Genomic DNA, 26,020 nt, shown 5'->3' with positions numbered 1-26,020 from the left:
TGTTTGATAGGGGATAGATAGAATGGGATAAGGGCAAATGAGAGATTCAGAAAAACTGTTCTCAGAAAATTTGAGGAATTAATTAAAGGTAACATTTAGCTGAGAATCCAGGGAATGCTTCATGAATTATCATCTGAGAATAGCCTTGAAGGAAGAGAAAGAATTCTAAGTAGAGTTGCAGGAGGGATGTGTTCTAGGCATAGTAGATAGCTTGCATAAATATGATGAGAGAGTGAAGGATGAGATTAAGGAACAACCTTTGGAAACTTAATGATTAATGTTTTTTCCTTAGCTCTTTAGTAAATCAGTTAATAGACATTAAATATATTCAAAGTACTTCTGTGATACAAAGAAATATGACTTAACTCCTGTCGTCAAAGAATTTGAGATCTAATTGGAAAGAAGACACAAATATTTAAAGGGCTAAATAACAATATACAGCAAAAATAAAAGAATTTTCATAAGGCAAGGATATGAACATTAAATTAGTGATTTATTTATGGTCTTAATTTACCTTCAATCTAGGGGCCATTTTATTTTACTTTAAAACACATTTAAAGTGCTCTCAGATGATTAAACATATTTTACTCTTTTCCCCACCCATGCATGAAGTTCAAAACAATACAGGGAAAGGCAGAAATTTTCAGACCCCACTCCTAGAATCATTCAAGTGTTCGGGTGGAAAGGAATTTGGAATTGTCACCAGTTTTCTCTTTTATTTAAAAAAAAAATTATTTTTTTCAATTACATGTAAAGACAATTTTTAACATTCATTTTAAAAGTGTTTTGAGTTCCAAATTTTTCTCCCTATTCCCCTTTCTTCCCCCTCCCTAAGATGATAAGTAATTTGGGATAGCTTTTATGTGTGCAATCATGTAAAACACATTTCTACATTAGTCAACAGCTTTCTTATTTTGGAGCTTAACAGTTTAGAGAGGTTAAATGATTTGCTTAAAGCCATGTAGCTAATAAGTGACAGAACTGGGACTCAAACCCAGGGGTGGTCTCCTGATGAAGTAAATTGTGATACTCTCTCACTGAGTTGAGTGCATCTGTAAAATAACCCCTTTCTGAAACTTTTGCTTGGGGCTAAGAATTGTAAATTATAATGCTACTAGTAAGATGGTCCTTTGGTGCTTATATGGGGAAATATTTCACATGTTACGTGATAGATGCCATTGGTTATTGTAACAGTTAAATTAAGGTAAACTGAGGCACAAAGTTCCTAGTATTATCAGTTTATTAGTAAAGCATGAATTTACTGATACATAGAATCTCAGCTTTTTCAGCCAAGCTAAGACCCCCAAATGAAGGGGACAACTTTGTTTTGTAGTTTTGGAAGTGCAAAACAAGGAACAGGACTTCATAAGCATAGAACAAGATATGATTGGTTAAAAGAGCTAAACATCATGAATGACAAGAATCAGTGTGCTTGGTTATAGAGCTGAGATGTGGAGGACAATATGATTGATTGAAAATTGGGAATATGGTGCTAGCAATAATCCTCTTTCCCTCCTGTAATTAAGAAATGTTCATAGTTTGCTCCACTTGTAAGGTTAGAAATAGTGGATTAGATTTCTTTGAATAGCAAACCAGATATCCTTAAAAGATAGCTTGGTGATATAAAGATACTTGGAGTAGATCCTTGATATACACCTTCCTCCCTAAAGGATAAGAGATTTTTTTGAGGCAACAATAGAATAGTGATTCATAAGAGAAGTGGATTTCTAAATTTTAACTCAATATAGAACCATGACTTAGGCAGTTACAGGACAAAATCAATTAACTATAAATAGGATCAATAAAAATGATACAGAATCAATCTGATAATTTTATTATCATAATTTTAGTTCGTTGGAAACCCTCAAGTCTAGCCTAACATGTGCAGATTTCTAGTATTCCTGAAATGTTTTAGATCAGAAACTGATCAACTTCTGATCTATACTAGGATACAATTAACTTAAGAACTGAAGGATGATCAGGGTCCAAATAGGAAGAGAAGAGGGAAGAGAAAAGGAAAGAGAATTTTAGGATTACCTTAGTAATATCTGTGGCATATGCAGCTAGGATAGAGCACCAACCCTGAAATCAGAAGAACCTAAGTTCAAATGTGACCTCAGACACTTAACACTTCCTGGCTGTGTGATCCTGGGCAAATCACTTAACCCCAATTGCCTCAGGAAAAAAAAAAAAAAAGCCTGATGTAAAAGTCAAAGAAAGGGTTTTTATATTTGATCATGGAAGTAATAGGGAATCATTAGAATTTACTCAATTGTGTGTATGTGTGTGATATGGTTAGATCTGTGCTTATGGAAGATCAGTTGAATAGCCAAATGGAAGATGGATGGAGAAGGTGGGGAAAGGAAAAGGGATTTTAGACTAAGAGACTAATAAATAAGCTGTGGTGATGAAGTCTTACGGCAATGTCAGAGGAGAGAAGGGGCCATAAAAGAGATGGAATTTTGTGAGGGTAGGAGCAATAGAACTTTAAAACAAATGTGAGAGTGAAAAGAATGAAGAGTTGAGGATGACATCTAAATTTTGAGTCTTGGTGACTGAGAAGATGATGGTACCCTCAAGAAAAAGGAGAGTTTTGGGAAGTAAAAATAATGGTTTAGTCTTGGACATATTGAATTTAATATGTTCTGTAGGTTATTTTATTTGAGAAGTCCAATGGGGATTTGGAGAATAAAGACTTGAAGGCAGGAAAAGGATCTTTTGGCATCCCTGAAACTGTGTACAGAGATACAGCCATCACTGAGTTCTCTGGATGGTGAATATCCTATATGTACCAAAAGCAAAAGTAATTCTGAAGCAATTCTGAGAAACAGAGAAAAAAAATCTGATAAGTGAAGAGACTAGTATTTTGTTCCTTACTCTTCCATTAACTTGCTCTGCAGGGAAGTCACTTAGCCTCACCATGTTTCCATTTTTACATCTGCAAAACTGTGATAATTTGTCATTTTGTATTATGAGCTCACTGGATAGAAGGCATGGATTTCTTTAATTCTACTCTTCCACAAGGGATAGCAAAAATCTGTTGATGTCTTTGATCAGTCCAAAATTTGAGTTCTGTGAAACAAAAGACAGGCCTTTTCAATATCAGTCACAAAATATGTATTTTTCAATTCAATGAGCATTTATTAAGTGCCTATGATGCATGAAGTAATGTGTACTAGATTCTGGGACTACAAAGACTTAATTAGAAAATAATTTTTGTGCTTAAGGAGCTTACATTCTACAGGAGGGATACTATATGTATGCAGTCAAAGAGTTAGGGCAGAGCTTTTTCTTTTTTGTCTTTTTCTTCTTATTCATCTTCACCATCATCTTTATCTTCATCTTCTTTTTCATTCTAGAGATGTCTATAAACCCTTTCTCAGAATAATTTCTTAAAAAAATAATTGAAGGAAATTAAGATTAAAGATGTTAAATTTTCCCATCTTAAAAAAAAGTACAGATAGTTGAATTCATTTCAACAGTGTGAATATTCTTAGAAAATTATGATAGGAATTAGCAGACTTTATAGTGGTGATGACTTTATGGTATGGTATGTTTTAGGTAGTATTAAGGGTTTCTTGTGTTCTAATAGTAACTACTTTTTGATATATTTGTTCAATAAAATTTTTTTTTATTTAGCATAAATTTGTGGTGGGCCAAGTCTGCAGAGTTCTGATTTTATTAGATAATCTGTATCCAGATGCTATGAATAGTAAGTGAGCTCATATTACTTATTGTATGTGGAAGAGTTTAATTTCAGCCCCTGGGATTTAGGATAGCCTGAGTTTCAGGAATATATTTAGATAAATAAGATCTGGAACATCCATCCTACTCTTGTCTCCAAGGGAGATAGAAATTTCCATCTTTAGGTGGTGCAGGAGGCGGCCTGTGGCTGGGTGTTCACTCCTCCACTTTCCTATCCAAAAGAAGTGTTGGGCTAGAATTATATTAGTTTTTTCCACATCATCTCTTTGTATTCTGGATATATGATGTACTTTTTGAGTATTCAGGATAAAAGTCATGCTCTCGATTTATTGTGCAGAAAGTAGTCCTACCTCAAAATGGAAAGATAATAACTTAATTTCTACCAGCTTAGATATCTTTCAACAAACATTTATTACCTTCCTCCCAAATGTATCTATCTGCTCACAGATAGTAAGCGAGCATTTGAATCCAATCAAACAATAAAACAGAAATCAGGGAGATAATAAAGATTAATTTAGACTAGGAATTTTTGGGTATTATGTGTCCCTTTAACAGTCTGAGGGAGCATACAGACCCTTTTCAAATGATTCTTTTTACATGTATAAAACAAAACTCAAAGGATTATAAAAGAAAACAATTATATTAATGTAATTATCAAAATATTTTTAAACTTTCATGGATTGTAGGCCTAGAACCCCTGGTTTAGATGATAGAATACACAAGAGTTAAAGGATTTTTTGATTTAGGAACAAGATTAAATCTTAGTGAATAATCTTACTTGAGAAGTGCTCTTAGCAATTTCTAAGGGTATATGTATTAGGAATCAAGGGATATACTAGGAGAGCCTGATTTCCCTGCATGTTTGTGCCTCCAGGAAATTCTGTCTGCCATTTAAAGTTCATGCCCAGTCTCTTTCCTCTGCTTCCTTTCTCTCTTTTACAAATGCATGTATGTAGCATCACACATTTCAGAAATCTTGTTCCCCTAAACGTGTGTGTTCAGCATAGTCTATGCCCACTTGGCAAGAGCAACCTTTGTGTTTGTTCAGTCATTTCAATCATGTCTGACTTTTCATGACCCCATTTAGGGTTTTCTTGGCAAAGATGATGGAGTAGTTTATCATTTCCTTCTCCAGCTCATTTTTCCACTGAGTAAATGGAGGCTAACAGGGTTAAGTGAGCTGTACAGCTATTATATGTCTGAGGATGAATTTGAACTTGGGTTTTTTTGACCTGGTTTTCTAATATAAGTAGCAATTATTTCTCCTTTGGCCAGAAACCCTGAGGGTCTTCCCCTCCCAGATTTATTTATTTAGATTTTTTTTCTTTGACTAGGTGAGAGAATAGAGGGCCACTCAGTCTTAATCACTGAATGGGGGCAGTCTTAGCCAAAGAGACCTGTTGAAGACCTTAGCTTAAAAAGGCCACGGTCTCCCAGAGCCATCTCCAGTCATTCTGATCTCTATCTGGCCTCTGGACCCAGATGGCTCTAGAAGGAAAAGTGAGGCAAGTGACTCACAGCCTTCCCTCACTTAAATCCAATTCACTTGCATGTCATTGCATCACCTTCCCGATGTTATGTTTTCTTCCTGCCCCTAGTCATAGCAGAAGCAAAAGAAAAGACTCTACTTCCTTTTGTCCTCTGTTTTACTCTCCTCAAATCTTCACCCACCTGCTTGTTATTTCCAAAAATTCCTTTAAGTGAACACTGAATTTTCATTCTACAATTGGACATAAAAGAAATGAAAATACTAATATTCAGTGTGAGTTAGTACATTAGTGTGAATCAGTTTGTTTAAGTGTAAATGGTATTTAAATTCTCTCCTATCTTAATAAAGGGAAGAGGTAAAACTCATAGAAACTGGAAGTTTAAAGTGGGTGACGGGGTAAAAGATAGCAGAAAGATAAAATATCTTTAATCTTAGTTGTCAGATGGTAGTGTTTTCCAGCAGTAATATGCAGCTAGATAAAAGTCTTGGATAATGACTCTTAGTTCCTGACTTGTGTGACCTGGATAACAGGCAACTAGCTGCCTTATGATGTTCCTTTTGATGTTTTCTATATTTACCTTTTTTTAAAAGAAGGTATAAATAACAAAAATATATAGTTTTTTTTAAAAAATTAATTAAAATACTTTAAGTAAAAATATGTATCTTAAAAACTTTTGAGTCACATTGAATCATATACTCAGGGATAGTGTGATGGGAATCTTTCATTTTTCTTTTATTCAGTTTTATTATGTCATTCTTCTTGAAACAAGTTGGTTAACTGAAGCCTGTTTTCTGTTAATATTAACCTCACATGAATAAACAAAACAAAACAAAACAAAAACCTTTACTCATGGAATGATAGTATAAAGGGAACACTTTTGACATTGCTGAGATAAGAAATTAAATAAGAGGAAGAATAGAAGAGAACATCTTTAAAATCCTTCCAAAATATTTTAATTGTGAAAGAATTTCCTTGACTATGCTTTTGGCTTTTTATGTGACATGTATCTTCTTTCAATTAACCCACTAGTCTTCTTTACAATATAACCATTGGAGTTTTGTAAATGTAGTATTTTGTAAACTCAATGTTTAAATCTGCAATTTAGTCTGTTTACTCATTTCTTTTAACTTAATCTGTTCTTTTAACTTAGTTTGTTCAAATATAAGTGATGGAAGCTGAGATGATGAATCTGTTTAACTAGATCAGTCTGACCAATGAAGCCTTAAAGATGGTCAATTCAACAACCTATGTGCCAGGTACTGTGCTAAGTGTTGGGGGTACAAAAAGAGATAGAAGACAGTCCCTGACTTCAAGGAGCTTACAGTAGGTAGGATGGGGAAAACTATGTAAACAAATGTATAAAAATAAGTTATATACAGAATAAAAATGAAATAAATAATTTAAAAATAGAAACTACTGGAATGAAGAGGAGTTAGGGCAGGCTTCCTCTAGAAGATGGAATTTTAGTTGGGACTTAAAGGAAAGAGAAGAGCAGAGGAGGAAGGGAGAGCATTCCAGGCATGGGAGACAACCAGAAAAAATGTTCAAATCTGAGAGATGGAGTGTCTTGTAGAATAGCCAGAAATCCAGAGTCACTGGATTGAAGAGTGCTGAAGAACAGCATAAAAAAACTGGAAAGGTAGGAAGGGCCGGGCTAGGTTGTCTAGGGCTTTGAATTTTGTATTTAAAAAAACAGCATTTTGTATTTAATCCTGGCAATAATTGAAAGCCACTGAATGAGTGGGAGCTCTGATAAGACCAGATCCTCATTTTAAATAAATTATTTTAATAGCTGATAGGAGAATGGATTGGAGTGGGGAAAGATTTACTATATATTAAAAAAATATTTCTCTGTCTCTCTGGTATAATTTTCTTTTACAATGTCATATCATAAACTGCAGTGTTGGTTCAGAGATTTTTCTGAATCCTAAACCTGTGCTTGGGGTAAAATTTTTAGTTTTTTACCTCTATGGCTTCTGTGTTATAGTAGATGTGTTTGGCAGTAATAACCTATTATGTGAATTCAAAGAAGAGATATTTCTCACCTAATAAATTTGATAAAGCATGATGGGATAGGCAGTAAGATTGAAGAGTTTGGGACTTCCATTTCCTGAACTCTTCTATGCACAGTCTTATTTACTTTGGAGGCTTTGAAAAGAAAGACCAGTCAAGCTATAAAGACTGCTTTCCTGCTAGTATAAAAGTTACAAAATGAGGTAATCTCTCTTTTTTGTATGTTTGGTATTTGGGTTTTTTTTAATTATCTATTCCATTTGAATAGTTTGTCCTAAAATTGAATTATATAAAGTAAGATATATTCTGCTGTTAAGACAATTGTGATGTTTGATCTTCTATAGGTAGATTAAGCATTAGTATAAAAATACACTTAATATTTGACATTAATGAGATATATTTAGAAATTACATGTAAAGTATTAAAATACAATTGGATAAGAATTAAAAAGTACAATTGCTTCATTATTCTATATTGGTATCTAAATGTATTTAGTATAAAATGCCAAATTGATAAATAGATGAAGTGATTTTCTGTGTAAGATGATTTGGAAATGCATATAACTGAATTGATTTTATTTTACTGGCAATAAGTTTGTTTTAATTTAAAATTCATAATAATGTTTCTATTATTGTTGAGCTTAGGATTTTCCTTGTATTGATTTTTATATTGATTTGTTATGTAAGAAATGCTGTATATTTGGAAAAATGATTCCTAGAAAGTGTTATAATTTTATCCTTTGTTATTAAAGTTTTGTAAACTATTAGGATTGTTTTCAAAATCTCATTTATTGGATCTTTTTATTTGGTACTTATGGTCATTTCTCCTGGAATGTTTGGTTAACTGAAGTCTGTTTTCTGTTAATATAAATCTCACCTGGCTAAAACTTGACTAACATAATAATAATAATAAAGGAAGGTTTTTTGATCTTCTTCAGATAAGAAGCCAAAGGAGAGTTTGCATTTCCCAAAGTGATTTAGTTATTTGTGGAAAGATTCACTTAGTTAATTAACTATTTGATTCTAAGCTTTTAGTTGTCTATGTGACATGTAAATAAACCCCTTCCTCTTCACTCTCTCATCCCCAAATAGCACATTGAGACATTTTTGAAATGTAGTTATGTAGCTGTTAGAATTTTGCAAGTTTAGTGTTTAAATTTGTAACTCAATCTGCGAACTACTTGTTCTAACTTTGGTCTTAATGATATTGAAGGATGGGAAGGTGAATTTGTCTTTTTTAACTCTTATAGTCCAAATGAATATACAAGATTGCAATCTGTAACAGAATTTATTTCTAAGGCTGATGTAATTTCCTCTCTAAAAATTTGTCAGAAGTTCCTGTTTAATACACCATGACTAACTGGCATTTATACTAGGAATGCAGGGCTGGTTCAGTATTAGGAAAACTATTACCATAATCAACCATATCAATAACAAAACCAATAGAAATCATATGATAATTTCAATAGATGCAGAAAAATTTTTTTGACAAATACTGCACCCATTCCTATTAAAAACAGTAGAGAGCAAAGGAAAAGGGGAGCTTTTCTTAAAATAATAAATAGCATCTATCTAAAACCTATAGTGAACAGTAATTGTAATGGAGAGTAGGTAGACATTCCCAATAAGATCAGAGTGGAAATGAAGATGCCCATTATCACCACTTTTATTCAGCATTGTATTAGAAATGTTGGCTTTAGCAATGAGAAAATAAAAAGAAATTAAAGGAATTAGAATAGGCAATGAGGAAATAACACTATCACTCTTTGCAGATGATGTGATGATATACTTAGAGAATCCTAGAAAATCATCCAAAAACTTCTTGGAAACAATTCACAGCTTTAGCAAAGTTGCAGGATATAAAATAAATCCACACAAATCAGCATTTCTATATTTTATTATCAAAACCCATCAGCAAGAGATAGAAAGAGAAATTCCATTTAAAATTGCTGTAGACAAAATAAAATACTTGGAGATCTTTCTGCCAAGACAAATCCAAGAACTATATGAACACAATTAAAAACAGTTCTTAAACAAATAAAGTCAGATTGAAAAAATGTTAGTTGTTCATGGCCGGGGTAATATAATACAAAGAACAATTCTTTCTAAATTAATTTACCTGTTCAGTGCCATACCAATCAAACTGCCAAAACATTATTTTACAGAACTAGAAAAAAATAATTTAAAAATTCATCTAGAAGAACAAAAGGTCAAGAATATCAAGAGAATTAATGAGAAAAAAAGTACAAAGGATGGTGGTTTAGCAGTACCAAACCTAAAATTGTATTATAAAGCAACAGTCATCAAAACCACTTAGTACTGACTAAGAAATAGTGGATAAGTAAAATAGATTAGATATCCACAACACAATAATCAGGGTCTATAGTAATCAAGTATTTGAGTAATCCCCAAACTCCAGTTCCTGGAATTAGAACTCACTATTTGACAAAAATTGCTGGGAAAACTGGAAAATAATGTCAGAAACTTGGCATAGATCTACATCTCACATCCCATACCAAAATAAGGTCAAAATGGGTACATGATTTGTGCGTAGAGGATGATACCATAAACAAATTAAGAGAACAAGGGATAATTTGCCTATCAGATCTTTGAAGAAGAGAGGAATTTATGACCAAAGAAGAGCTAGAGAACATAATGAAAAATAAAATGGACAACTTTGATCACATTAAATTAAATTTTTTTTGCTCAAACAAAACTAACAGAAACAAGATTAAAAGGGAAGTACAAAGCTGGGGGGAAAATCTTTACAGCCTGTATTTTTGATAACAAGTCTTATTTCTAAAATATATAAAGAACTGTATCAAATTTATAAGACTACAAGTCATTCCCCAGTTGATAAATGGTCAAAGGATATAAACAGACAATTTTCAGATGACAAAATTAAAGCCATCTATGGTTATATGAAAAAAATGTTCTAAATCACTATTTTTTTTTAAATTTAATAGCCTTTTATTTACAGGATATATGCATGGGTAACTTTACAGCATTAACAATTGCCAAACCTCTTGTTCTAATTTTTTACCTCTTACCCCCCCAACCCCCGCCCCCAGATGGCAGGATGACCAGTAGATGTTAAATACATTAAAATATAAATTAGATACACAATAAGTATACATGACCAAAACGTTATTTTGCTGTACAAAAAGAATCAGACCCTGAAATATTGTACAATTAGCTTGTGAAGGAAATCAAAAATGCATGTGTGCATAAATATAGGGATTGAGAATTCAATGTAATGGTTTTTAGTCATCTCCCAGAGTTCTTTTTCTGGGCATAGCTGGTTCAGTTCATTACTGTTCCATTGGAAATGATTTGGTTGATCTCGTTGCTGAGGATGGCCTGGTCCATCAGAACTGGTCATCATATAGTATTGTTGTTGAAGTATATAATGATCTCCTGGTCCTGCTCATTTCACTCAGCATCAGTTCGTGTAAGTCTCTCCAGGCCTTTCTGAAATCATCCTGTTGGTCATTTCTTACAGAACAGTAATATTCCATAATTTTCATATACCACAATTTATTCAGCCATTCTCCAACTGATGGACATCCATTCAGTTTCCAGTTTCTAGCCACTACAAAAAGGGCTGCCACAAACATTCGTGCACATACAGGTCCCTTTCCCTTCTTTATAATCTCTTTGGGATATAATCCCAGTAGTAACACTGCTGGATCAAAGGGTATGCACAGTTTGATAACTTTTTGAGCATAGTTCCAAACTACTCTCCAAAATGGTTGGATTCGTTCACAACTCCACCAACAATGCATCAATGTCCCAGTTTTCCCGCATCCTCCAACAATCATCATTATTTTTTCCTGTCATCTTAGCCAATCTGACAGGTGTGTAGTGGTATCTTAGAGTTGTCTTAATTTGCATTTCTCTGATTAATAATGACTTGGAGCATCTTTTCATATGACTAGAAATAGTTTCAATTTCTTCATCTGAGAATTGTCTGTTCATATCCTTTGACCCTTTTTCAATTGGAGAATGGCTTGTCTAAATCACTATTGATGAGAGAAATGCAAATTAAAATAACTCTAGGATACCACTTCATGCCTCTCAGATTGGCTAAGATGACAGGAAAGATAATGATAAATATTGGAGGGGATGTGGGAAAACTGGGATACTAATGCATTGTTGGTGGAGTTGTGAAATGATCCCACTATTCTGGAGAACAATTTAGGACTATGCCCAAAGCACTATAAAACTATGCATATTCTTTGACCCAGAAATGCCATTACTGGGTCTATAAGGAAATCATAAAGGGGGGAAAAGGAACCACATGTGCAAAAATGTTTGTAGCAGTTTTTTTTTGTGATAGCAAAGAATTGGAGAATGAGTAGATGCCCATCAATTAGGGAATGTCTGAACAAGTTATGGTATATGGAGGTAATAGAATATTATTGTTCTATAAAAAATCATGAACAAGCTGATTTTAGAAAGGTCTGGAAAGATTTACATGAACTGATGCTGAGCTAAGCAGGCAGAACCAGGAATATATTGTACACAGTAACAGCAATAATGTGCGATGATCAACTATGAAAGACTTGGTTCTTCTCAGTGGTTCAGTGATTTAAGGCAATCTCAATAGACTTTGGACAGAAAATGCCATCTGCATCCAGAAAAAAAAAAATTTTTAAGGAGACTGAATGTAAATCAACACATGCTATGTTCACTTCTTTTTTTCTGTTGTTGTTGTTGTTTTTAATCTTTCCCATGGTTTTTCCCTTTTGCTCTGATTTTTCTCTTCCAACATAATTCATAAAGCAATGTGTGTTAAAAATAAAATACAAACAAACAAAAATAAAGAAATTCCAAAACTGGTTTAGGGTTGATTTTCTACGTCTAACCTATTCTTAAGTATCATAAAATCTAGGTTTTTATTTCTATAATTTTTGTATTGTGGTAGATTTATTCAGAAGTAGTAACATACCACATGGGCTCAAAGAAAATATATTTCTCCCATAACCTAGAAAATGAATTCCTCTTTTAATCTGGATGTTGTTAAATTATGAATTGAGCTGTTAGAAAATGTGGTCACAACGTTTAGAAACTGTTGAATATTCAATTGGGCATATTTTACTTTAAAATGAATAATCATAACTTGCTGTTTGGGAAAAGTACAATAGACCTTTTGTGAATTCTCTTTATTTGTGAAGTTCGTTGGGGACTTACCAGGTTTCTTGGGACCTTCTTTTTGGGGGAGGTCATAAAACCTTTGCTCATAGCATCTTATTTTTAAATAGTATTTTAATTGCTTTCCAATTATATGTAAAGACAATTTTAAATATTCATTTAAAAATTTTTTGAGTTCTAAATTTTTTCCCTCCTTTCACACCTCTCTCTCCCTTTTCTAAGATGGTAAGCAATTTGATGTAGATTAAATATGTGTAATTCTGTAAAACATACTTCCATATTACTCATGTTGTGAAAACAGAAACAGACCCAAAGGGAATAAAATGAAAAAAAAATAAACTGAAGATAATATAATATGCATCTAGATCCCATCAGTTCTTTCTTTGGATATGGATAACATTTTCCATCGTTGAGTCTTTGGGAATTGTCTTGGAATTATTGTATTGCTGAGAAGAGTGAAATCATGCATAATCAATCATAATACAATGTTATTCTTACTATATTCAATATTCTCCTGGGTCTGCTTGTTTCACTTTGTATCGGTTGATTGTAAATCTTTCCAGGTTTTTCTGAAATCCTCCTGCTCATCATTTCTTATTTGCTGATGGCACATTGTGAAATTCTAAAGCACTGTGGTGGTTTAATAAGAAACTAAGAAGTCTCACAGCTAAAGTGAGGGGACTTAAAAGTTTGTTTCAATAGAAGTGATTTTTATCTAATTATTTGCTCACTGATTATGAAAATTATAGAATTATACCTGGAATAGTATGTAATGAAGTTATACCTTTAAGCCAACTTTATCTTAACAGACCTGAGATTTAAAGATTTTTATATTTGCCTTAAAGGTAACAAAAATGCAATATCTTAAAATATGGATAGTTGTCTGCATGGCTACAGTAGTAAACATTTTTCTGAATTTTAGTGAACTATTATTCATTGTATATACAATTACAAAATTGTTATTACAAAATTTGATTGTTTTCTTAATTTTCTGCTTTGTAGTCTCTCTCTGATAATATTGAGGCAAAAGGATTCATTTTATTAGTTAAGTCCTCATAGACATTTAAAGATTCTACCTTCAGCCTATTGGTTGGGGGTTTTGTTTTATTTTTAGCCTACTGTTGTATGTTCAGTCATATCCAACTCTTTGTGATCCCATTTGGGGTTTTCTTGGCAAAGATACTAAAGTGACCTGCCATTTCTATCTCTAGCTCATTTTACAGATGAGAAAATTGAGGAAAACAGGGTTAAGTGACTTGCCCAGGGTCACACAGCTAGTAAGTGTTTAAGGCCATATTTGAACGCAGAAAGGGATATCTTCCTGAGCCAGTTTGTCAGTTGAATTATACATATTGTGTACAAAATTCAGGTAAAGACAAGAGCAAGAAATATGTAGACTTAAATTCTCTGAACTTTCAGGTGAATTATGAGTTCCTATTTTGATGGATTTCTTAGAGCTTTATTGTTTTTAAGATTATCTCCATAAGATTTAAACTGTTTTTTCACTTGACAAACTTGTTACTGGAAGAACCAAATTTAAGAAGTTATATTAGGCCTCACTGAATTGTATTAATTAGCTACTTTTAGCAACATTACCTAAAGTAATACAATTGACTTGGAACTAGGAAGATAGATCTACTGGAAGGAACATCTCTCCAGAACTGCTATGGGAATTAGACTACCAGAATTTTTGATGGAAAATGTTTCCGAAGATCCGATGTTTAGAGATAGCCCTTTGGGCATAATGCCAAATTGCTTTACAGGGACTGGTTGCATAATTCACAATTCCGCCAAGTGTCTCAAGATTATATGTTGTGATTAAGACATAAAGGGTGATAACACAAGCAAATTAGAAGAGCAAGGGATAGTTTACCTATCAGATATGTGGAGAAGGAAGGAGTTTATGACCAAAGAAGCACTAGAGAACATTATGAAATCAAAATGAAGAATTTTGAGTACATTAAATTAAAAAGTTTTTGCATAAACAAAATCAATGCAGCCAAGATTAGAAGAGAAGCAGAAAGGTAGAGATGAAAATTACAACCAGTGTTTCTGAAAAAGGCCTCATTTCTAATATATATTATAAAAATATATGTCATTCCCCAATTGATAAATGGTCAAAGGATATGAACAGACAATTTTCAGATGAAGAAATTAAAGCCATTTCTATTCATATAAAAAATGCTCTAAATCTCTATTGAATAGAGGAATACAAATTAAGCAACTCTGAGATACCTCTTCATACCTCTCAGATTGGCTAAGATGATAGGAATGATAATGATAAATGTTGGAAAGGATGGGAAAACTGGGATGCTAATGCATTGTGGATGAAGTGCAAGGATCCAACCATTTTGAAGAACAATTTGGAACTATGCCCAAAGGGCTATAAAACTGTGCATATCCTTTGATCTAGCACTGTAACTACTGAGTCTATATCCCAAAGAGATCATAAAAGAGGGAAAAGAACCCACATGTGCAAAAATGTTTGTAGCAGCCATTTTTTGTAGTGGCAAGAAACTGGAAATTGAGCAAATACCCTTCATTTGGGGAATGGCTGAATAAGTTATGGTCTATGAATGTAATGGAATTATATTATTCCATAAGAAATGATCAGCAGGCTGATTTCAGAAAAGCCTGGAAAGACTTACATGAACTAATGCTGAGTGAAGCAAGCAGAACTAAAAGAACTTTACACTAATAGCAACATTATATGATGATCCAACTGTGATGGACTTGACTCTTCTCAACAATATGATAATTCAAACAATTCCATTAAATTTGGGATGGAAAATGCCATCCATATCCAAAAAGGGAACTAAGGAGACTGAATATGGATTGAAGGATAGTATTTTCATCTTTTTGTTTGTTTGTTTGTTTTCTCATGGTTTTTCCTTTTTGATCTGATTTTTCTTGTACAACATAACAAATATGGAAATATGTTAAAAAGGATTGCATGTGTTTAACCTGTATCAGATTACTTGCTATCTTGGAGAGGGAGGAGGTGAGGGAGAGAGGAAGAAAAATCTGGACATAAAATCTTACAAAAATGAATATTGAATATTATCTTTTCATATATTTGGAAAAATAAAATGCTATTGAAAATTTTTAAAAAGATTAAATATGATGATTACTTGTATATTTGGAATGTGTTACCAGGAACAGGTCATATCAAGGAAATCTTATGTTATTTAATGTTGTTGATTGTTTTTATATTATTCTTGTTTTACTGTGCAGTAGATAGAGCACCTATCTTGAAGTCAGAAAGAATCTGAGTTCAAATCTGGCCTCTGATACTTAACACTTACTGTGTGACCCTGAGCAAGTCACTTAACCCCAATTGCCTTGAAACAACAACAACAACCAAGTGTTTATATTTGTCTACAGAGGCAGGAATATATGCCCAATTCTAATGTAGATATACCAATTTATAAGTTGGAAATATTACATTTCTCTATGATCAAAATGAGGGAAACTGTAATGGCAATCTTTCATTTTCCTTTCATTCTATTTTATTATGCCATTTCTCCTGGAATATTTTGGTTAACTAATGCTTGTTTGCCATTAATATTAACCTCACACACCTAAAAAACAAAACTAAAAAACTTAAGGGAAGATTTCTAACATTCCTAAGATAAGAAACCAAATGAGAGGGAGATGGGGATACATCTTTAAAACCTTTCCCAAACCTCTGACCTAGCTTTTGGTTATCTTTGTGACATGTAAATCTTTCCCTCTTCATTAGCTCATTGTGACTTCTTTAAAAAAGCCTTGTAGTTTTGTAAATGTAATATTTTGTAAATGCAGTGTTTAAACCTATAGCTTAGTCTGTTTTCCAATTTGTTCTTAGCTTATTCAACCTTATTGAAGAAAATTTGAGATAATGAATCTGTTTGACTAGGCCTTTGTGACCTTTATGGCTTAGGAGGCCGTAAAAATTGTTCTTATATGTGAAATAATTATTTTTTATGATCCACAACAGTACTAAAGGACTCATGAATAAAAATGCTGTCTGCCTCCAAGAAAAAACTGATGAAGAACAGATTAAACCATATTTTTTTTTTGCCTTTCTTTTTGTTTTTGTTTTTTGCAACATGGCTAATGTAGAAATATGGTTTACGTGATTTTGTATGGTGGGAATCATATTTCTTGCCTTCTGAATGATGGGGAAAAGTGGATGGAGGAAGGGAGTTTGGAAGTGGAAATAAATATTCTTAAAAATTTCTTGGCCTATTTAATATAATTTTTCTCTATAAACTTCAGTCTTGGTTCGGAATTATTTTTCTGAATCTTGAACCTGTGCTTAAACATAATAAAACCTAGGTCTTTTACCTTTGCAATTTCTGCATTGTAGTAGATTTATTTGGCAGCAGGAAGCTACTATATGAACTCAAAGTGGAAATATTTCTCTTACAATACTGGAAAGGACCATCTACACCAACACATTAATTTTACAGATGAAATAAAAACTTTTAGGCTCCAAAGAGATTAAATGACTTACCCGTAGTTGCATAGGTAATAAGTGGCAGAACCATGATTCAAATCCAAGCTCACAGATGTGTATATACTGATTTTCCAAACAGGTTGTAAGTTCCTAAGGCTGGAAGAGTATTCATACTTCTTTATCTCCCATTGTATCTATCAGACTAAGTAGGAGCAGTCTGTTAATCAACAAGCATTTACTAAGTTCTTACTGTTGTAGGCACTGATATACACACACATGCATACATATTGGCAGTATACATAGCAGCTTTTCTTTGTTTTTCCTTAATTTTTCCAATTAATAGGCATTTATTTTCTTTCCCTTCTATCCTCTTGCACCTTTCTCCTGCAAAAAAAGAAATTCTTAAAACAAATATCCATTGTCAAGCAAAACAAATTCCTGTGTTGTCCATGATTAAAAATATGTGTTTCATTCTGTAAATATAGTCCATAACCTTTTTGTTAGGAGGTGTCAATCAGTCTAATAACAGTAATGTTTTATTAGAGTATTACTAGTTTTCCTGGTTCTGCTTGTCTTATTTTGCATGCAAGTCTTCTCAGGTTTTCTGAAAGTATCCTTTTCATCATTTATTACAGCATTATGATATTCCATCCTATTTATATGTGATATATACCATAATTTATATTCCATAATTTGTTCAGTCATTCCCCAATTGTTGTATGCTCTCTTAGTTTCCAATTCCTTGCTACCTTAAAAAAAAACAGCTACACCTATTGTGGAACATATAAGACCTTTGATCTCTTTGGAGGTGTTGGCTTACTAGTGGGATCACTGAGTCAGTAGGTATGCATAGTTTTGCAGTTTTGGAGACATAGTTCCAAATTGCTTTCCAGAGTGGCTGGACCAACTTGCAGCTCCAGGAGCACTACATCAATATATCTATTTTCCAACAATTGCCCCAACAATGTCATTTTCCCTTTTCTTCAACTTTACCAAGTTGTCAATGAATATTAAATGAATAATAATAATAATGACTGTTCTCTGCATGTATATGCATTTATGCAAACATGTATATTTATAGTTAGTTATATGTATGTGCACATATATACATGCACAAATACACATGTGGATTTCCTGAGGAGGGAGCTCAGAGAAGCCAAACTAGGGTGGATGGTAACACAGAGAAGGAGAGAGAAGCTTACTTAGTGAGAATGGGGTTGATATAGGTCAGCCACAATCTGGCTCCAACTTCCCTTTTTAGACTGATTATTCACTTTCACATACTCTTTGTTCCATACAAGCTCATTTTCTGGCCTTTCTTCTTGCTTGACATTCTATCTTTCATTAGCATTCCTTTGTAGATGTTGTCTTCCATGCCTGGAAAGTAGTTCTTTTTACCTGTGCTTCTTGGTGTACCTCTTCCTCTCTCTTATGCTTGCTTTTTGTAATTTTGCAACATTCTTTGATTATTTTGTGATGGTGGTTATTTCCACTTATATTGTTGGAGTCATTTTTATTGTTTTCTTGGGGTTTTTTGATTCACTTTGTGTTAGTTCACATAGGTATTTTCATGTTTCTATGTATTCATCATATTCATCATTTCTTTTTTTCCCTTTTTTATTGTTTTATTTTTTCTGATTATGCATGTACAGTAATTAATTTTTTAAAAATATAAATTTCTTTATGAATCATGTTGGGAGAGAAAAATCAGAACAAAAGGTGAAAATCATGAGAGGAAAAAACCAGAAAAAGGTGAGTGGGGAAAGTGAACATAGCATGGTTGATTTATATTCAGTCTCCATAGTTCTTTCTCTGGATGCAGATGGCATTTTCTATCCAGAGGTTTTTGAAATTGTTTTGGATCACTAAACCACTGAAAAGAACCAAGTCTTTCATAGTTGATTATGACATAATCTTGCTGTTAGTGTGTACAATGTATTCCTGATTCTACTTGTTTCTCTCAGCATCAGTTCATGTAAATCTTTCCAGGCCATTCTAAAATCATCTTGTTTATTATTCATCATTTCTTACAGCACGTTTATATTCTCTTATATTGATGATCCATACCTGCCCTGCTATCCATGCATCTGAGGCTGGCAAGATATCTTGAGTTCAGAAAGTTCTGAGGTACAATAGGCTAAGCCTAATTGGATGTCTACACTGAGTCCATCAATATGGTGAGTTTGGGAAAGGTAGGGAGTGGGCAGAGGTTCCAAGTTGTATAGGGAAGGGTGAACTGATCTAGGTTGGAAATAGAATGGGTCAAAGCCCATGTGCTCATCAGTACTGGGATTGGCCTGTAAGTAGCCTCCTATATTGCCAACCTGGATGAGACCTGAGCTTTATATATATATATATATATATATATATAGTTCAATTTATTCTTGTAATTTGGTTGGCCATTTCCCTATTGATGGTAATCTTCTTTATTTTGAGTTCTTTGGCTACCAAAAAAAAATGTTGCAATAATATTTTGGTGTATGTAGGGCTTTTCTTTTTATCAATGACCATGCTTAGAAATGGAATCTTTCAAAGGGTATAGACATTTTAATCACCTTATTTATAGAATATCAAATTGCTTTTTAAAATGGTTGTTCTAATTTACAGCTACACTAACAATTTATTAGTTTGCCTATTTTTTTTGCAACCACCTACAATAATGACTATCATCTTTCTTCATTTTTGTCAATTTGCTAGTTAAGATGAAACCTCAAGGTTGTTTTAAATTGATTTTCTTGTGATTTGGAGCCTTCTTATGGTCTTTAACAGTTTACAATTCTTATTTCAAGAACTGTTTGTATTGTTTGATCACTTCTCTCTGGTGAATAATTTTTGATCGTATAAATTTTTATTAGTTTTCTATGTTTCTTGGTCACCAAACTATTTGGAATAAACTTGATATAAATGTTTTTTTCTTTCCTCCTTTCTTTCCTTCCTTCCTTCCTTCTGTCCTTTCTTCATGCAGGTAGACTGCCCCACCCCTCAGTAGATTATTGCAGTATTCCAGGAGTAAAATGACAAAAACCTGCGTCAGAGTCGCAGCACTTTCAGAGGAGAGAAGGGAACATATTCCAGTGATTTTTGCAAAGGCAAAATTAACAAGCCTTGACAACAAAGTGGATATGAGGAGTGAAGAGTCAAGTATGAATCCTAGATTATGAATTTGAGGGACTATGAGGATGATATTCCTTTCTTTAGTAATAGAGAAGATTGGTGGTAGGGGTGGGATAATGAGTTTCATTTTTGGACATGATGAGTTTAAAATGTCTACTGGGCATCCAGTTTGAGATATCTGAATAAAAATCAGCAGAAAAGTTGAGATAGATTAGGTAGATTAGAGAATCCTCAGTGTAGAGATGATAATTAATTCCTTGGGAACAGATGAGATTATCAAGTGAAGTATAGAGTTCTCCAGTATAAAGGTATAGAGGCCTCAGGACAGAATTCTTTGAGACACCTGTGCTTATAAGGCATGATTTGGATAAGGATCCAGCAAAAGAGAATGGAGAAAATATAGTTAAATAGTACACACACACGCGCACACACACACACACACACACACACACAAAACCCAAGAAAAGAATGGTAAATCAAACATTTAGAGAAAAGAGTACAAGGAGGAGAGAATGGTCCACAACGTCAAAGACTATAGTGAGGTCAAGAAACACTAAGAAAAAACTATAGGATTTGTCAACTAAGAGATCATTGCTAACTTTGGAGAGAGAAGTTTCATTGGAATGATAACATCAGAAACCAGATTTTAAGGGCTCAAAAAGAGAGTGATAAATTAATTTAAGGGTATAAAATTTCCTCTTTTTACTGCTTTGACTGAATCCCACAAATTTTGCTATGTTGTCTCATCATCATTATTATTTTTAGTGAAATTACTGATTGTTTTCATAATTTGTCTCTGACCAACATATTTTTCAGGACTGAGTTATTTAGTTTCCAATTTATTTTTAAGCTTTGCTTCAAATATTTTTTATTGAATGTAATTTTATTACATTATGGTCAGTAAAAGATGTATTTAAAATTCCTGCTTTTTTCCATTTCTTTGTAAGAGTTTTTCTCTTTCTTTTGTTTTTATGAAGCAATTGGGATTAAGTGACTTGCTCAGGGTCACATAACTAGGAAATGTTAAGTGTCTGAGGCCATATTTGAATTCAGGTCCTCCTGACTTCAGGGACTGCACTATCTGGCTGACCCTGTTTGTAAGATTTTTAAATTCCCTAATACATGGTCAAAGTTGGTGACTGCCATGTTCTGCTAAGAAATAAGTATACTCTTTTCTATTCCCATTTAATAGTATTCTATAATTATTTATTATATCTAACTTTTCTAGAATTCTATTCATCTCTTTTAACTATTTTATTGCTTATTTTTAAAATTTTCATTTATCTAAGCATGAAAGCTGATATCCCTCACTATCATAGTTTTGCTACCTAATTCTTGCCATTCCTTTAACTTTTCTTTTAAAAATTTAGATGCTATGTCATTAGGTGTACTTATAATTTTCATTGACATTAATTCATTTTCTATGATATCTTTTAGCAAAATGTAATTTTCCTACTTATCTCTTTTAATTGAGTCTATTTTTGCTTTTGATTTTTCTGAGATCATAATTGCTTCCTCTCTCTGTTTATTTCAGCTGAAGCATAATAGATTCTGCTCCAGCTCTTTATTTTAACTCTGTGTGAGTCTTTTTGTTTCTGAGTGTTCCTTGTAAAAAATATATTGTTGTTAGGAGATCATGGTACACAGTAACAGCAATATTGAAATAATGATCAATTGTAAATGACTTAGCTAGTCTGATCAATGCAATGATCCAAGACAATTCCAGATAATTCATGATGAAAAATGTTATCTACCTCTAAAGAGAAAACTGATGAACTCAGTGTAAATTGAAGTATAATTTTTTCACTTTATTTTTTTTCAACATGACTCACATAGAAATATTTCTCTGCATGATTTCATGTGTATTATTAATATATTGCTTGCCTTCTAAATGAATAGGGAAGGAAGAAAAGAATTTGGAACTCAAAATTTTTTAAAAGAACATTCAAAATAAACTTTTTTAATAAGATAAAATAAGAAAATCTGATATATTGTTGGATTGTGGTTTCTAATCCATTCTGCTTTTCTATTCTATTTTATGGATGAATTATGGATGAATTCACATTCATAATTATGATTGTGAACTGTATTTTCTTCTACTCTAATTCTCATACTTATTCTTCTCTTTTTCCTCTACCTCCTCTTTAAGAGTCTGTTTTACTTCTGATTAATGCTTACCTTAAACTACCCTTCCTCTTATTCCTATATATTCTTTCCCTTTTTAACCAGTTCAGATGACAGTAAGATTTAAGTGTTATCTGACCCCTCCCCCATGCCCTCCTTCTTGTATGAACTTCTCTTTGTGTACTTCATTTATATGAGATAATTTCTCCCATTCTTTTTCTCCCTCTCACCATCTCCCATTTCATTCTTCTTCCCAACCTATTCCATTATTCTTTTGCGATTATGTAAACATAACAGAATCATACCTAAGCCTTCTTATAGAGTCTATAATAGACTTCCTCTTTTACTTCTAGTACTTATAAAGTTTCAGGAAGCTACATGTATCATCTCCTCATATAAACATGTAAATAATTGAACATTATTTAGTTCCCTTTGATTTTTTCATTAATGTTTATCTTTTTAGGCCTTCTCTTGACTTCTATATGTGTCAGATTTTTTATTCATCTCTGGTCTTACCATCAGGAATCTTGAAAATTTTCTACTTAGTTAAAAATACATATTCCTCCTTGTAGGATTATACTCAGTTTTCTGTTATTCTTGGTTTTAAGCCTAGATCTTTTGTCTTCAGGAATGTCATATTCTAAACTCTCCACTTCTTTATAGTGGTAGCTGCTAAATAATGTATGATCCTGATTGTAGCTCCTTGGTACTTAAATTGTTTTGTTTTTGTTTTTTTTCTCACTACCTGTAGTATTTTTTTTTTCTTTGATCTTAACTGCAGCATTCCTGAGAATATTCATTTTGGGGTTTTCTCCACAGTGTGACTGATAGATTATTTTAATTTCTATTTTGCCTCCTGGTTCTGAGGTATCTGTGCAGTTTTCATTTATAGTTTCTTGAAATGGGGTATCTGAGTTCCTTTTTTTTTCCATGGCTTTCAGAATGTTCAATGATTCTTAAATTATTTCCTTTGATCAGTTTTACAGATCATTTGTTTTTCTGATGAGCTGTTTTACATTTTATTCTTTTTTTCTATCTTTGAGCTTCATTTTATTATTTTTTGATGCCTTGTGGAGTCATTAACTTTTATTTGGTCAGTTCTAATTTTCAAGACATTATTGGCTTCAGTAAATTTTTGTATCTCTTTTTCTAATTTTTTCCCCCTAGCTTTTTTCCCATTCTTTCCTCTGATTCTCAATTAGTTTTTTAAACAGTTTTTCATTTCCTTCTTTAATGCTTGCTTTAATTCTTCAGTGAATTCTTGTCGAGCTTGTGTGCCAATTCCATTTTAATTTGAGGCTTTGCTTACAACTGTTTTTGAGTTATTCTCTTCTTTTGTGTTTGAATCTTGAGCTTCCCTTTCACTATAATAGCTTTTTGTTATTGGATTAAAAAAATTTTTTTTTTAGTTAGTTTGTTCAATCTTCTAGCCTACTTCTTGGTTTTGGACTTAATGTTGCACTCCACTTCTGTCATGTGTGTGGGGGAAGAAATGTCTGGTTTGAGGTACTATCCTATTATAACCTTCTGTGGGTTTTAAGCTTCAGCTGGGGACTCTCAAGCTTCCAGTACTCCTAAAGTGTGTGATCCAGGGAAAGGTCTAATATATGTTCATTTTGGAAGACGTACTGTAATGCTTTAGTGATCTTTTTTTTGACTCTCTGCCAATCTCACATTTTTATCAGTAATTTGGATTCAGGCACAGTAGAATGGATGACAGAATCAGGACCTCAGAAAGTTATCATCAGCAGTCTAAAACATTATTCTGAATCTAAAATGAAATTTAAAATCCTACACGAGTTCAAAAAATAATTTTCATATGTTCAACTTGAGGAAGACATAGCCAACAGTTAATTTGGAAAAGATATGGGAGTTTTAGTGCTTTGCAAGTTCAATATGAATCAATAGTATGATGGAGCATACAAAATAGTCTTAGGCTGCATTGAGAGACATAATGTCCAGACCAAAGAAGGTGATGGTTCCATAGTATCAGGCCCTGATCAGTCCAAATGTGGAATATTTTGTTCAGTTACAGTTTCCACATTTTAAGGAAAGACACTGATAAGCTGGAGAGCATCCACAGGAAGACAAACAGGAGAGCAGTGAGCCTTAAAATCATGTCACAAGAAGACTGGTTGAAGAAACTAGTCTGAAGAAGAGAAGACCTTAGGAAGAAAATCAAAATGTGATCACTGTGTTCAAATATTTGAAGGTCATGTGGAAAGGGGATTAGATTCATAATAAGGTCTAGTTTGGCTTATTGATGCTAAGTGACTCCAACCCAGAAGGTCTCTTACTGAGAGCAGCAGCTATTTTCTTTCAATGTATGGAACTAAAATCTTTAACAACCTGTATCAAAGAAAGGCAGCTGTTCAGCTGTTACCATCCAGGTATCCAAATCCCACCATTGTTCTAATCAACCTTGTATACAAATTTTTTCCATAGTTCTCATTACATTGAAGCATTTCTAAACACAAGCATATTACCAGGTTTCCCAGCAGGGTTAATCCTATAATAAAAAACTTCAGTCCCAAAAGGCTAAATGGGTGGTACACTTGCCTGAGCCTCAGGGTAAATGGATTAATTTCTTTTGTACTAAGTTACTACAACCTGTTCTTCTGATTTGCAGGAATATTAGCTCACCCCAAAATACTGAGAAGCATTAATTAAGTACCCTGGACATTGATTCTCACTGTGTTTGAATGATTTATTTGGGTATCTTTAGGAGGGAATCTTTCTACTTGAAGTGAATTGATGTTTTTCCTTCATTCTCAAAGAGGACTATGATGTCAGGAAAGTGATGGTATGGCATACAAGTGAATTGGATTTAAGTGAAGGAGGGCTGGACAGAGTCCCTGCCTCACTTTCCCCTTTAGGCTGTCTGGGTCCAGTGGTCAGATACAATGGAGACAGAGATGACCTTGGATTAAATGGGAAACTTTGGCCTTTTTAAGCTAAGGTTTTCAACAGGTTTCAGTTTGGCTGATGGTGTATCCATTCAGTGATTAAGACTAGGTAGTAATTGAGGCAAAGAAGTGAATAGTGCTCAGACTTCTTACTTTACCTCAATCTCTAAGTAGAGTCTCTCTCCAATGGTACACACTAATTTTGCTTGAACCCAAAGGGTAAGACTAAAACAGTAGGTTGAAGTTTGCTTGTTTGTTTATTGTTTACAACAATTCCCCTTTCATTTGAGGTTCCAGATGTTGCAGAGTGAATTATTGGTTAGATATAGGTGCAACCAGATGATTTCTGAGGTACCTACCATCTTTGAATTTCTGTGGTGAGGAATCAAGGTTTTAGGATACTATTCACAAGTTTGTTATAAATCTAATTTATTTAGGCAAGACATACTTTTTTCCTTTTTATAGTGATTTGCATCATCTATGGTGAATATTCTACATTCTTTTGTAATGTTCTACATTATTTTTCTAGTACAGTATTGATGAGGTTAGTGGAATGCAGAGAATTGTGGAAATCCCCTTTTGGTTGATGCAGGCTCTTTGTGAAAGAATACATGAACCCCAAAAGTTTTAGGTGGCAAAAATGGAAGTTTATGGTTGGATAAGAAGTCAGCTTTGCTAGAAAAACTTACTTCTTTAGTGGCAAAGTCCTATTAGGGAAATGGAGGCTGGCACTGAGAAGAGAATGTCTTCTCAGTGGGCGGGGTCCTACTTTGGACTTTCTGCAAAGAAATGAATAAAAGGAAACCTATTTTATGAGCAGCTCTTGGTGGGGGGCTGGGGCAGCCTGAGCTGATCAAACCAGGATTTGTCAATTGAATGAGAATTTAGAATTTCCTGAATAAGGAGGTGACTTTCCAAAAGATTAATGGGAGTTGATTTGCCCTTAAATAATGTTTCTTGTCTCATCCTGGGAGAATGGGCCCTCTCTAGATTACTTGGAGCCTGGATGATCCTGATCTCTCAGATCAAAAAAGGACATAATTTCAAAGTCACAGGCCCTTCAGTTTGAAAGGG

The 26,020-nt window shown here is 33.3% G+C and overlaps 1 protein-coding gene across 3 annotated transcripts in view; it reads left to right on the top strand.

Annotated features, from left to right (window-relative positions):
- Positions 1-26,020, top strand: part of FAM178B (family with sequence similarity 178 member B) — a 171,026-nt gene that overhangs the window by 10,555 nt on the left and 134,451 nt on the right. For 2 of the 3 annotated variants that reach the window (XM_031951489.1, XM_031951491.1), the window contains exon 2: positions 18,836-18,979. In XM_031951489.1, coding sequence (XP_031807349.1) covers positions 18,977-18,979 — 3 coding nt within the window. In that variant the 5' untranslated portion in view covers positions 18,836-18,976. Of the gene's footprint in view, positions 1-6,133; positions 6,452-18,835; positions 18,980-26,020 lie in introns of those variants that run through there. The other variant, XM_031951490.1, reaches the window with a different exon arrangement.

This window comes from Sarcophilus harrisii, chromosome 2 (assembly GCF_902635505.1).
Source record: "Sarcophilus harrisii chromosome 2, mSarHar1.11, whole genome shotgun sequence".
Taxonomy (NCBI): Eukaryota; Metazoa; Chordata; class Mammalia; order Dasyuromorphia; family Dasyuridae; genus Sarcophilus; species Sarcophilus harrisii.
The sequence above is the reverse complement of the archived record's forward strand: the minus strand, read 5'-3'. Positions and strand labels throughout refer to the sequence as shown.